The sequence below is a fragment of the Palaemon carinicauda genome, chromosome 22 (assembly GCF_036898095.1).
Source record: "Palaemon carinicauda isolate YSFRI2023 chromosome 22, ASM3689809v2, whole genome shotgun sequence".
In the NCBI taxonomy this organism is placed as follows: Eukaryota; Metazoa; Arthropoda; class Malacostraca; order Decapoda; family Palaemonidae; genus Palaemon; species Palaemon carinicauda.
The window spans coordinates 3643237-3656397 of record NC_090746.1 but is presented as its reverse complement, the minus strand read 5'-3'; the positions used below and the strand labels follow the sequence as shown (position 1 = coordinate 3656397).

Sequence of the window (13161 nt, the reverse complement as noted above, 5' to 3'; positions counted from 1 at the left end):
AGGGGAATGTAGTGGTTGAGCCCTCACCCACTACTGCACTCGCTGCTACGAATGGTCCCAGGGTGTAGCAGTTCTCGTAAAGAGACTGGACATCTTTAAGGTAAAATGATGCGAACACTGACTTGCTTCTCCAATAGGTTGCATCCATTACACTCTGCAGAGATCTGTTTTGTTTGAAGGCCACTGAAGTTGCGACAGCTCTAACTTCATGTGTCCTTACCTTCAGCAAAGCATGGTCCTCCTCATTCAGATGGGAATGAGCTTCTCGAATCAAAAGTCTGATATAATAAGAAACTGCATTCTTCGACATTGGTAAAGAAGGTTTCTTAATGGCGCACCATAAAGCTTCTGATTGTCCACGTAATGGCTTAGTACGTCTCAAATAGTACTTAAGAGCTCTTACCAGGCATAGTACTCTTTCTTGTTCATTTCCAACCAAATTAGCAAGGCTTGGAATATCGAACGATTTGGGCCAAGGACGAGAAGGAAGTTCGTTTTTGGCTAAAAAACCAAGCTGTAAGGAACATGTAGCCGTTTCAGATGTAAATCCAATGTTCCTGCTGAAGGCGTGTATCTCACCGACTCTTTTAGCTGTTGCTAAGCAGACGAGGAAAAGAGTTTTCAAAGTGAGATCTTTTAAAGAGGCTGATTGAAGTGGTTCGAACCTTGCTGACATAAGGAATCTTAGTACCACGTCTAAGTTCCAACCTGGTGTGGCCAACCGACGCTCCTTCGAGGTCTCAAAAGACTTAAGGAGGTCCTGTAGATCTTTGTTGTTGGAAAGATCTAAGCCTCTGTGACGGAAGACTGCTGCCAACATGCTTCTGTAACCCTTGATCGTGGGAGCTGAAAGGGATCTTTCCTTCCTTAGGTATAAAAGGAAGTCAGCTATCTGAGTTACGGAGGTACTGGTTGAGGATACTGATTTAGACTTGCACCAGCTTCGGAAGACTTCCCACTTCGACTGGTAGACTTTGAGAGTGGATGTCCTCCTAGCTCTAGCAATCGCTCTGGCTGCCTCCTTCGAAAAGCCTCTAGCTCTCGAGAGTCTTTCGATAGTCTGAAGGCAGTCAGACGAAGAGCGTGGAGGCTTGGGTGTACCTTCTTTACATGCGGCTGACGCAGAAGGTCCACTCTTAGAGGAAGTGCTCTGGGAACGTCTACTAGCCATTGCAGTACCTCGGTGAACCATTCTCTCGCGGGCCAGAGGGGAGCAACCAACGTCAACCTTGTCCCTTCGTGAGAGGCGAACTTCTGCAGTACTCTGTTGACAATCTTGAACGGGGGGAACGCATAAAGGTCTAGATGGGACCAATCCAGAAGAAAGGCATCTATGTGAACTGCTGCTGGGTCCGGAATCGGTGAACAATAAATTGGGAGCCTCTTGGTCATCGAGGTTGCGAACAGATCTATGGTGGGCTGGCCCCACAAGGCCCATAGTCTGTTGCATACATTCTTGTGAAGGGTCCACTCTGTTGGGATGATTTGACCCTTCCGGCTGAGGCGGTCTGCCATGACATTCATGTCGCCTTGAATGAACCTCGTTACTAGGGAAATGTTTCGATCTCTTGACCAGGTGAGGAGGTCCCTTGCGATATCGTACAACGTCATCGAATGAGTCCCTCCTTGCTTGGAGATGTACGCCAAGGCTGTGGTGTTGTCGGAGTTCACCTCCACCACCTTGCCTAGAAGGAGGGACTTGAAGCTTCTCAAGGCCAGATGAACTGCCAGTAGCTCCTTGCAGTTGATGTGCAACTCGCTTTGAACCGCATTCCACGTGCCCGAGCATTCCCGACCGTCCAATGTCGCACCCCAGCCCGTGTCCGATGCGTCCGAGAATAGAAGGTGGTCGGGGGTCTGAACAGCCAGTGGCAGACCCTCCCTGAGGAGAATGTTGTTCTTCCACCAAGTCAGTGACGACTTCATCTTCTCGGAAATAGGAACCGAGACCGCTTCTAGCGTCTTGTCCTTTCTCCAGTGAGCAGCTAAGTGAAATTGAAGGGGGCGGAGGTGGAGTCTCCCTAACGCGATGAACTGGTCCAGTGATGAAAGCGTCCCTACCAGACTCATCCACTGTCTGACTGAACATCGGTCCTTCTTCAGTATGGACTGGATGCATTCTTGGGCTTGACTGATTCTGGGGGCCGACGGAAAAGCCCGAAAAGCTTGACTCTGAATCTCCATTCCTAGGTATACTATAGTTTGGGATGGGACGAGTTGGGACTTTTCTATATTGACCAGGAGACCCAATTCCTTGGTCAGATCTAGAGTCCACTGTAGATTCTCCAGACAGCGACGACTTGACGCAGCTCTTAAAAGCCAGTCGTCCAAATAGAGGGAGGCTCTGATGTTTGCTAAATGCAGGAATTTGGCAATATTCCTCATCAGTTTGGTAAAAACTAGAGGTGCCGTGCTTAGGCCAAAGCACAGGGCTTGGAATTGGTATACAACCTTCCCGAAAACGAACCTTAGAAAAGGTTGGGAATCTGGGTGGATGGGGACGTGAAAGTAAGCGTCCTTTAGGTCTAACGAGACCATCCAGTCTTCCTTCCTGACCGATGCTAGAACCGACTTTGTCGTCTCCATGGTGAACGTCTGCTTTGTGACAAAGACATTCAGAGCACTGACGTCTAGCACCGATCTCCACCCTCCTGTCTTCTTCGGCACTAAGAAGAGGCGGCTGTAGAAGCCCGGGGATTGATGGTCCCGGACTATGACTACCGCTCCCTTTTGTAGTAAGAGAGACACCTCTTGCTGTAAAGCTAGTCTCTTGTCCTCCTCTCTGTACCTGGGAGAGAGGTCGATGGGAGTTGTTGCTAGAGGGGGCTTGCGCAAGAATGGAATCTTGTACCCCTCCCTGAGTAACTTCACAGACTGTGCGTCTGCGCCCCTGTTCTCCCAGGCCTGCCAGTAGTTCTTGAGCCTGGCTCCCACTGCTGTCTGAAGAAGGTGGCAGTCAGACTCTGCCTCTAGAGGACTTGGAACCCTTCTTCTTGCTCCCACGTAGACTTCCGGCACGAGCACCTCCTCTGCTGGAGGCTCTGCCACGAAAGGGCGGAATGAACCTTGACGCTGGAGTGTCCATCCTGGGTCTAGGCACGGAGGGCAAAGGGGTGGCTTTGCGTGCGGATGACGCCACCAGGTCATGGGTGTCTTTCTGGATCAAGGAGGCAGCAATCTCCTTGATCAACTCTTCAGGGAAGAGACACTTCGAGAGTGGAGCAAACATAAGCTCCGACTTTTGACATGGGGTGACTCCAGCTGACAAGAAGGAGCAAAGGTGATCCCGCTTCTTGAGGACCCCAGACACGAAAGAAGCCGCAAGCTCACTAGAACCATCCCGGATGGCTTTGTCCATGCAGGACATAATGAGCATGGAAGTTTCCTTATCAGAAGGGGAGGTCTTCCTGCTCAACGCTCCCAAACACCAGTCCAAGAAGTTAAAGACTTCGAATCCACGGAAAACTCCCTTCATAAGATGGTCCATATCCGAAGGAGTCCAGCAAATCTTGGAGCGTCTCATAGCCAGCCTGCGGGGAGAGTCTACCAGACTTGAGAAGTCGCCCTGGGCAGAGGCAGGAACTCCCAAGCCGAGAACTTCTCCCGTGGCATACCAGACGCTAGATCTGGAAGCAAGCTTGACCGGGGGAAACATGAAGGATGTCTTCCCAAGTTGCTTCTTGGACTGCAACCACTCTCCCAGTACCCTTAAAGCTCTCTTGGACGAGCGAGCGAGTACGAGCTTCATAAAGGCAGGTGCTGCTGACTGCATGCCTAAAGCAAACTCAGAGGGAGGCGAGCGTGGTGCTGCAGACACAAACTGATCCGGATATAAATCCTTGAACAGCGCAAGCACTTTCCTAAAGTCTAAGGAGGGAGGCGTGGTCTTGGGTTCTTCGATGTCCGAGTGTTGGTCGTCAAGATGTGCAGCTTCGTCATCATCAGAGATTCCATCGTCTGAATGTTGAGGAGGAAGAGGCAACGGAGTAGGTAAAAGCTGGACGGCTGAGTCCGGCAGCACGGGTGCATGCGTGGCTGCACTGGACCCAACGTCATGCCACTGTTGGTCAGTCTGAGAACTGGCAACAACCAAAGCTGAGTGGGTGCGCAAAGCGTCTACTCCCGACTGTGGAAGCATAGCGGAGACCACCGTGGGTTGCGGAGGCTGACGCACCGCGTCAAAACACGGCAGCTTAACTCCACCCTCTTGTTGTTGTGGTAGCTCACGAACGGCAACGGAGGGTTCCGTGCGTCTGTGAACGTCAGCATGCGTCTGGCAGGGTCGACTGCGCATGGGTGGAGGAGCTCTCACAGCTGGAGTGTGGGAGCAGGCAGCCTCAGCGTCTGCTGGGCGCACAACCGTGGCAGGTTGTAGGCTAACGGGTGCAGCGTCAACCTTCTCCGCACGAAACTCCTGCATAACAGCAGCTAACTGAGTCTGCATAGACTGCAGCAAAGACCACTTAGGGTCTACAAAAGCGGGTGCGGCAACAGACGGAGTTAATGTCTGTTGTGACTTAGGGTCTAAAACAGCGGGTGCGGCAACAGACGGAGTTACTGCCTGTTGCGGTACCACTTTGCCTCTCTTAGGAGGTGTGCAGTCGTCGGAGGACTGCAGCGAGTCCGAACTGACCCAGTGGCTACACCTGGGCCGTTGGACTTGCTCGGAAGGGACCTTACGTTTAAGAGGCCGTGAGACCTTGGTCCATCGTTTCTGTCGAGGAATGAACGGGCTCACTCGTCTTCTTGTGGGTGGGACGATCTAGGAAAGATACGTCCGAAACCACGGAGGGAACGTCTGTCCGCTGATTAAAGCCTGTCGAACCCTTTGGTCGTACGACATTGCTTCTCCCCTGGGCTTGGGAGCTTGCAAGAGGTCCCGGACTGGGAGGACGACAGGCACGAACAGACGCACCCTCATGCGTAACACTGACACTTTTCACTGCACTGACACTCACTTCACTTCCCACTGCACTTTTACCTTTCAACTCCCTGACGTCAGCCATGAGTTGATTGCGGTCATTCGCCAATGACTCGACTCTCTCACCTAGAGCCTGGATGGCACGCATCATATCTGCCATTGAAGGTTGATGAGAGCTAGCAGGGGGGTCGGGTGCAACCACTACAGGGGAAGGAATAGGTTGAGGGGCATGGGGAGAGGAAAAATCAATTGAGCGAGACGAACTCCTCCTGATCCTATCCTTCTCCAGCCTACGTGCATATTTCAGGAATTCTTGAAACCCGAATTCCGAAAGCCCAACGCATTCCTCACATCGATCTTCCAATTGACAGGCTTTACCCCTACAATTGGAACAAACGGTGTGCGGATCGATAGAGGCCTTCGGAAGACGCCTTGAACAGTCCCTAGCGCTACACTTCCTGTACTTGGGGACTTGAGAAGGGTCAGACATCTTGAATTAGTCAAAGGGGGGAATTCAAAATCTATCCAAGTCGTCAACAAATAATCCAAAATCCAAAAAAGAATGCAAGGAAGTATTGAAGATAACTTCTGCACAGCGATAGCTAATAACCAGAAATGAATACTTCACCAAATAACGTGAAAATCAATCCAGAAAACAACAGCGTATTCAATAGGTCTTGCCGGTGGCACGACAGAGAGAAAATTGGTTCTGTGTTGACATCGAGTACTTGAGTACCTGCTCGACAGATGGCGCTGTTGATGTACACCCCCACCTGTATAGCGATCGCTGGCGTATTTCGTCCTTAGGTTTTTCTGTCGGGCAGCAGAGCTGACAGCTATATGATCACCGGGTAAGTTTAATATTGAAAAAAAGTTATTTCTATGATAAAATCTATTACTTCTACACTCACCTGAGGTTCACATTGCTTCCTTTTCGAAGCTAACCAAATGATGATGTTTATAATGAAATCTGAAATTTTCCATTTTCTTTCACTGTACAGAAAGAGCCATTCCCCTCTAATTAGAGTATTGTGTTGATATGGCAGTGTATTGCAATTAAAGAGCTTAATTGGGGCCATTATATGAACCTCATGAGAGTACAGAAATGAATAATTCTTTCATTAAGATTTTGTTTATTTCCATAAATCTTGCGTGCGGTTTACATTGCTGACTTCCATATTCTAGATGGAGGTGAGATAGTGAAGGAGACTTCATTGTAATTTACAATGATTCGTTTAGTGCAGTACAGTATTTAGATTTTTGCATGGTTTGTATGAGAGAGAGAGAGAGAGAGAGAGAGAGAGAGAGAGAGAGAGAGAGAGAGAGAGAGAGAGAGAGAGAGAGAGAGAGAGAGAGTGTGTGTGTGTGTGTTAGTTAGTTTTTCACTGATAGATTTTTTAAAAATTTGGTCAGTTTATGTGTAAAATATTGATATATTGCTTCCTATTTTTCAGGATTTTCTAGCACTAAAAAATGTGAGGATGCTAGCTACCAAAAACTTGAATGGAATAAAAATCACAATAGAAGAGAACTTCATTTACTAAGAAAACTGGCATGGGAGAATGGAAGAAACTCATATAAAAACAGCCTTGGATATCCTTCAAAGCAGAATAAAGAGCGAATTGAATGAGATGCAGGAGACCCAAAATGAAAGGAAAGATAATCCGCACAGCACAGATGGAAAAAGTTCTTTTTTAATAGGAAGTTCGAATGGTGATAAGATGAGAACTTTATCAAATAAACAGCGGAAAGAATGCCAAGGGGATACCAAGATGGATAGCACAGGCACAAACCAAAATATTTCAAGAACCCTTGACCAGGATAATAAAGATATGAACATATATGATAAAGGTATAGACAACAATGTCAGTGATGAGCATTTTAGAAATAATCAAAGAGGACAGAAAGGCATGGATGATCAGCAGAAAATTCATGACCAAAATTCTACAATGCCAAAAAATATCGAAAAAGATGTAGCTGGAGAATGGGTTTGTTATACATTGTCCACAGTTCTCCATGACCCACTTTTCATTCCAGAAAGTAAAGAATCCCTCAACAAAACTTTCGTGGAAGCTCAAGCACTTTTGGACTACACTTGGCAGAAACTGAACACAGGTAGGTTGTAACTGCAAATTTCTATGGAAAATTTTATCTTTTGAATTTATATTGTAGATGTATGAATTTAGCAACCCTTTACCCAGCTTATAAAACAGTAGATATTCATATTATCTAATCCATGACAATATTTTAGAGGGTTTTTATGAAAATACACTAATGAAATAAAGCAAATTATTAATCACTTGATACCTGAATTAAAAGGATTACCATTAGATGAAATCATGAAGTCAGGATTGAAACAGGTTTGATCATATAAAAAATCATTTGGAAATCATGTAGTCTTTTGGTCTCAAATATTTTAGTTAACCCCAAAATTAATTAGAAGAGAATCATGATAGATCACAGTTTATTTTTTATTATGTGCAAGACTGGGTTATAATTATCCAATATATTAAAGGTGCTCCATGTGATGTAAATGTATCTCTCTCCAAACTTTAAATATACTAAATAGTATAATTTACTGGATAAGACAGACAAGAATACTATAATCAAGAGGTTACATATTTAAAATTCTGCTATGAAGTAGAGTGGTGATTTTTTAAGTCGGTACTGTATTGGGATAAGTTTTCAAGAAGGTAATTTTTTTTTTATTCAGTATGACTATCTTTTCATCATTTCAGTAGTAACCAAGACTTATATCTCAACATCTAAAAAATCATTTCTAGGTGATGTTAGGAAGCTGGTTCATTCATTCATACTGTATACAATATACCTAGCTTAATTGATAATGTACTGTTTTATACAGGGTATTGTAAAAAATGTGTTTTTATACTGTGGCATTAATGTAGACTAAAAATATTACTATCTACTTGATAAACAAGAAATAATTTTTGATAAGATTAAAATGGAGTAGTTTAGGTACAGTAAAAAAATAGATTTCTTGCAGATAGTAAAAGGAAGATTCCATGAGTAAGGATAAATTGATCAAAGTTTGGGTTAATGTAGATAAGCACATAAATATATCACCAATTATATAATTAATCTAGAATTACCGGTAAGTAAAAGTAATTTAGATAATAAAGAATATAGAATAATAAATAAAAATTCATTGCAATACATTATGGCGACCTTGAGAATACCTGTAGGTGAGAATTTATTGCAGAGAATTACAGAAATCAAGCTAAGTGGAAGTCTATTTATATTAATTTTGTAGACTATTAAGTTAAAAGAAGAATAAGATGATTCAGTGTTCATTTTTCATTGATATCTAACTATAAAAATCAAGAGTATAAGATCTCATTAAAGTAATAGTCATACTTTTAAAAACAGCTTTTGAGCTAAATTTTTACATGCATAAACTACACATTGGGTTCATAATATTGGTTGAATGTAGCTAGATTACAGTCACTATGCTATCTTATCAGTTAGGAAATCAATTTATGTAACTAGATAAGGTATGTGAATAGCATGCACACACACACACACACACAGCTTATATTTTGTCAGTTAAAGGGACTCCAATCAAATTCCTCCATCAAGTCCTACCAAAGTAGTAAAGTGAAGGAAAATAAAGAAAATAAAAAGTAAATTTTAAGGAAATAATTGATCTTTTGTAATACCACTGATAGTGCTGTAATTTTAATAGAATTGATATACTGTATATGCTTCAGGATATACCTAAATCAAGAAATTGCCCCAAAATTATTTCTTGTGATTATACCTCAAGGGAAAAGATAAGAGACTTCTTGGTAAAGCATTGAGAATCAAGAACTAAAATTCAATGGTTATCATATAGCAGAAAAAGTTGGCACATATGGTTATGTTACTCAAATGGTTTTTGCTAATTTTAAAATTTATAAAAATAGAAATATTACAACAAAGCTTGTCATATTTTTTCTCATTCTACAGTATACTGAATACAGTGGTACCTCTACATACGAATTTAATCTGTTCCACAACCGACTTCGGATGTAGAAAATGTTCGGATGTAGAAACGAATTTTCCCATAAGAATACATTGAAATAGGATTAATCCGTGGTTGAGCCCAAAAACCTATGATAACTCCTTAACAAATTACTACACATAATTACACATGACAATATGCACTCGAAATTAGATAATAGACATGTAAAAAAGACTAATGATCAAGAAATAATAAATAAGAAACGGGTTTTTAGCGTCACTTTACCTTAGAAAAGTCCAGCGCAGGTGTTGTTGGTCTTGCTACGCAGAGAGGAGACGGGCGGGCGGCGAGGAGGTAGAGAGGTTAACTACGATAAACGTACACTACCGTAACTTATTCTAACTTACACTAAGTGAACTTTAACCTAACTTAGCTTATTTATTTTTTTTATTTTCATATTTTATATTTTAATCACTTTCACTCTCTCCACTTAAAATTGATTGAATTTTTTTCTCTTCACTCTTTGCCGTTTTCTTTGAACCACTTCCATCCTCTTCATCACGAGTTCGCTTTGTAGTTTTTTTTAAAGAAGCTATCGATAGAAAGTTGCTTGGTACAGCTTTTCAGAATGTTTTGAAAATAAGTTAGGGAAACATCATCAAACTGCGCAACTACACGACAAACCTACAATTTCTTTGGATGGTATTTGTCGATGAAGTCGACCACGTCTTGATATTTTCCTAACAACTCTTTTATTTGCGCCAAACCTATTGCAAGTTCACTCACACAGACGCCACGCTCATGCTTTTCAATAATTCCTTGCTTTACTTCTAAAGAAAGCATTTCCCTATTCCTTTTCTCGCCACTACCACTACCACTTGCGAAACTAAGCCTTTTAGGACCCATGATTTACGTAAAATACCATAAAAGGATGAACGTAAAAAATCATGATTAAAACACAGTTAATAGCAGAACGCACAGGGCACAACCACACGAAGCCGACGAGAACAGAGGAATGTCCCAAGCCACGCTAATTGAGGGTCCCTGCGAGGTAGAAATGCTGCCTTCTATCGGCGGAAATAAGAAATACATCCGGCGCTATGAGTACCATCTACGTGCACGGGTATTGTTTACTTCGGGTGTCGAAAAAAAATTTGGGTGTAGAGTAGGAACGTGTTCGAATTGTACTTAGCGTGCCGAAAAATTCGGATACAACCGGTACGACGAAAATTGCTTACTTCGTGTGTCAAAATAAAATTCGGGTGTAGTCGAAAAATTGCTCGAATTTTACTTCGGATGTTGGAAAATTCGGATGTAGATATGTTCGTGTGTAGAGGTTCCACTGTAGTCTTTTCCCACCTTTATTTTATGTGAAAAAGTCAGTAAATCAGGTTAGTTGTTTTACTCTATCATATTAAACAATTCTTCATCACCCAAGGGGTTAACTACTGCACTGTAGTTGTTCAGTGGCTACTTTCCTCTTGGTAAGGGTAGAAGTGACTCTTTAGCTATGGTAAACAGCTCCTCTAAGAGAAGGACACTCCAAAATTAAACCATTATTTTCTTGTCTTGGGTAGTGCCATAGCCTCTGTACTATGGTCTTTCACAGTCTTGGGTTAGAGTTCTCTTGCTTCAAGGTACACTAGGGCACAGTATTCTATCTAATTTCTCTTCTTATTTTGTTTAAAATATACATTTCCTCTATAATCTATAAAAACTTTGTTGTTACTGTTCTTAAAATATTTTATTTTTCCCTGTTGGAGCCCCTGAGCTTATAGCATCCTGCATTTCCAACTTGGGTTGTAGCCTAGCAAGTAATAATAATGATAAAGCTAATCCAAATTTAGCATATCCAGCTTGTAGTAGGGAGGAAAATAGGTTTAGTGACAAGTCGACACTAGTGTGCTAATCAGTGAGATGCATTCCAGGATTGTGTTCTTAAGTTGAAAAGGCCTTAAGTCCAACCCAATTATTCCATGACTCAACTCATACCTTTACAACCCCTACTTCCATTATTTTCAGGTTAGAGTTAGATCTCGCTACCATTTCTGAGCTGACTTACTGTACTTGTTTTGAGAATTCCTACAGCTATTAGTAGGCAATGAAATTTTTCAAAATAGTTAATTGATTCACGACTTATTTTACACTTGTGTAAATCCTTGTTCACATATTGATATAGATTTTTACTTTTGAAAGTTCTTTAACTGAATGTTTAAATCTAGTGGACTTACTTTATGTTATTTTGGATATTACTGCTAGTATGAAAGCTAATTCTAATTTTCAGAATACTAGTAGACAAAAAAATCAATAGTGAAAAACAGAATTTCATGCCAAAAGAAAGAAGCACTTCTATAATTTGTTTATTTAGCAAATGCATAATTTACCCATTACTATTATTGACAATAAACTTTAAGCATCTAGAATGAAGAGCAGTACCTTGCTTTTTGCAGGTAAAGCTTACCACGTGAATATGAAAAAACTCATATAATATAATTAGGCTAGATAAGTTGTTGAAAAGCACAGTGTAGAAGGGTTAAAGTCTGTGCAAAATAAGAATTAAACCTGGATTATAATTTGACTGAAATGCTTTATGAGAAAATAGTTAACAGCACAAGTATAAATAATAGAAGACAATTATAACTTAAACCAAGGTTGATTAACTGACATCGTAGGCATCAGAAGGCTTTAATAAATTTCTTATACTATTTTCCACTTTCAGGTAACTGGAAAGATATTCCATTGACGTGGCGTCTAGTATTTACTTGGGGAAGTATTGGATTAGTTGGACTGTGCCTTTTGAAAATACTGAAGGATAATTTAAAAATAGAGAACAAGTCTAGCTGCCTCCAGGATTTCTATAAATCAGCATTTGAGATTGTCCAAGTATGTGATAGAGGTCTGTTGATGGGTGCACCAATTGATAACAATCCTCTTCATTGCATAGCTTCAGCTTTTAATTCATATGCAAGAAAGTCAAAATCTGATGATGCCCTGGAAACCTGTGATTATGAAGATAATCAATCTGAATCCTTGCCCGTTCAGCAGGAGGATTCTGCAGCAGTAGTGAAACCTCTTCCTTCAGTGCATCAGCCAGCACTTGATCAATTTTTATTAAAATACATGAATATTGGTAAACCTGTGAAGCTCCTAGGCATTGTGGATCACTGGCCTGCTAACAAACTTTGGAGTATTGCTTACTTAAGGGAGGTAGCTGGAGGAAGAACAGTACCAGTTGAAATAGGTGCCAGGTACACTGATGATTCCTGGTCACAAGCTCTAATGACTATGGATGAATATCTCACAGCCTATGTAACTAAGCGTGTTCCTGGGGCTCCAACTGGTTACCTTGCCCAACATCAACTACTAGATCAAGTTCCTGAACTGCAAGAGGATCTACTGATTCCTGATTATTGTCACTTGGGAGAACATCCACCAACACTTAATGCTTGGATAGGCCCCAAAGGGACTATCAGTCCTCTTCATCATGACCCTGACCACAATATTCTCGTTCAGGTAAGCTAGATGACATTTAAAGGCATTTGATATTTATTATTTCATTATGCTGGTTCCATTCCTAATCCACTATTATTTCAGCTTTCCGCAAACAATACTTTAAGTGCCAGGGTATCTCTAGAATCCCCAAGTGTTTTATCTGATTTCTTCAACCATTCTACCTCAAAAATAACTAAAAAAATTATAGTGGTAACTTTCTTTACTATATATTCCATTGAGATATTTGTGGCTATGTTTTTGGAATACACATTTATTACGCCCTGTTGCACGTGGCAATTTAATATTAACCCTTTTACCCCCAAAGGACGTACTGGTACGTTTCACAAAAGCCATCCTTTTACCCCCATGGACGTACTGGTACGTCCTTGCAAAAAAATGCTATAAAAATTTTTTTTTTCATATTTTTGATAATTTTTTGAGAAAATTCAGGCATTTTCCAAGAAAATGAGACCAAACTGACCTCTCTATGACAAAAATTAAGGCTGTTAGAGCAATTTAAAAAAAAATATACTGCAAAATGTGCTGGGAAAAAAATAACCCCTTGGGGGTTAAGGGTTGGAAATTTCCAAATAGCCTGGGGGTAAAAGGGTTAATAGCATCAATATTGATAATATTTATATAAAAAAATTATACTATATATATTGATATTGTCAATATTGATAGTATCTATTGATATCAATATTGATATTTGATAGTATAAAGTGATATCAGTATTGATATCGATATTTAAAATACAGATAATATCAATATTGAAAATTGATACCGA

At 41.3% G+C, this 13161-nt stretch overlaps 1 protein-coding gene and 1 pseudogene across 3 annotated transcripts in view; one reads left to right on the top strand and one right to left on the bottom strand.

Moving 5' to 3' along the window:
- LOC137616288 (microfibril-associated glycoprotein 4-like) overlaps positions 1–13161 on the bottom strand; it is a 208855-nt pseudogene that overhangs the window by 2382 nt on the left and 193312 nt on the right.
- LOC137616282 (lysine-specific demethylase 8-like) overlaps positions 1–13161 on the top strand; it is a 286403-nt gene that overhangs the window by 266532 nt on the left and 6710 nt on the right. For all 3 annotated transcript variants that reach the window (XM_068345916.1, XM_068345917.1, XM_068345918.1), the window contains 2 exons: positions 6376–7036; positions 11602–12395. In XM_068345916.1, the coding sequence (XP_068202017.1) occupies positions 6484–7036; positions 11602–12395 (1347 nt within the window). In that variant the 5' untranslated portion in view covers positions 6376–6483. The remainder of the gene's footprint in view (positions 1–6375; positions 7037–11601; positions 12396–13161) is intronic.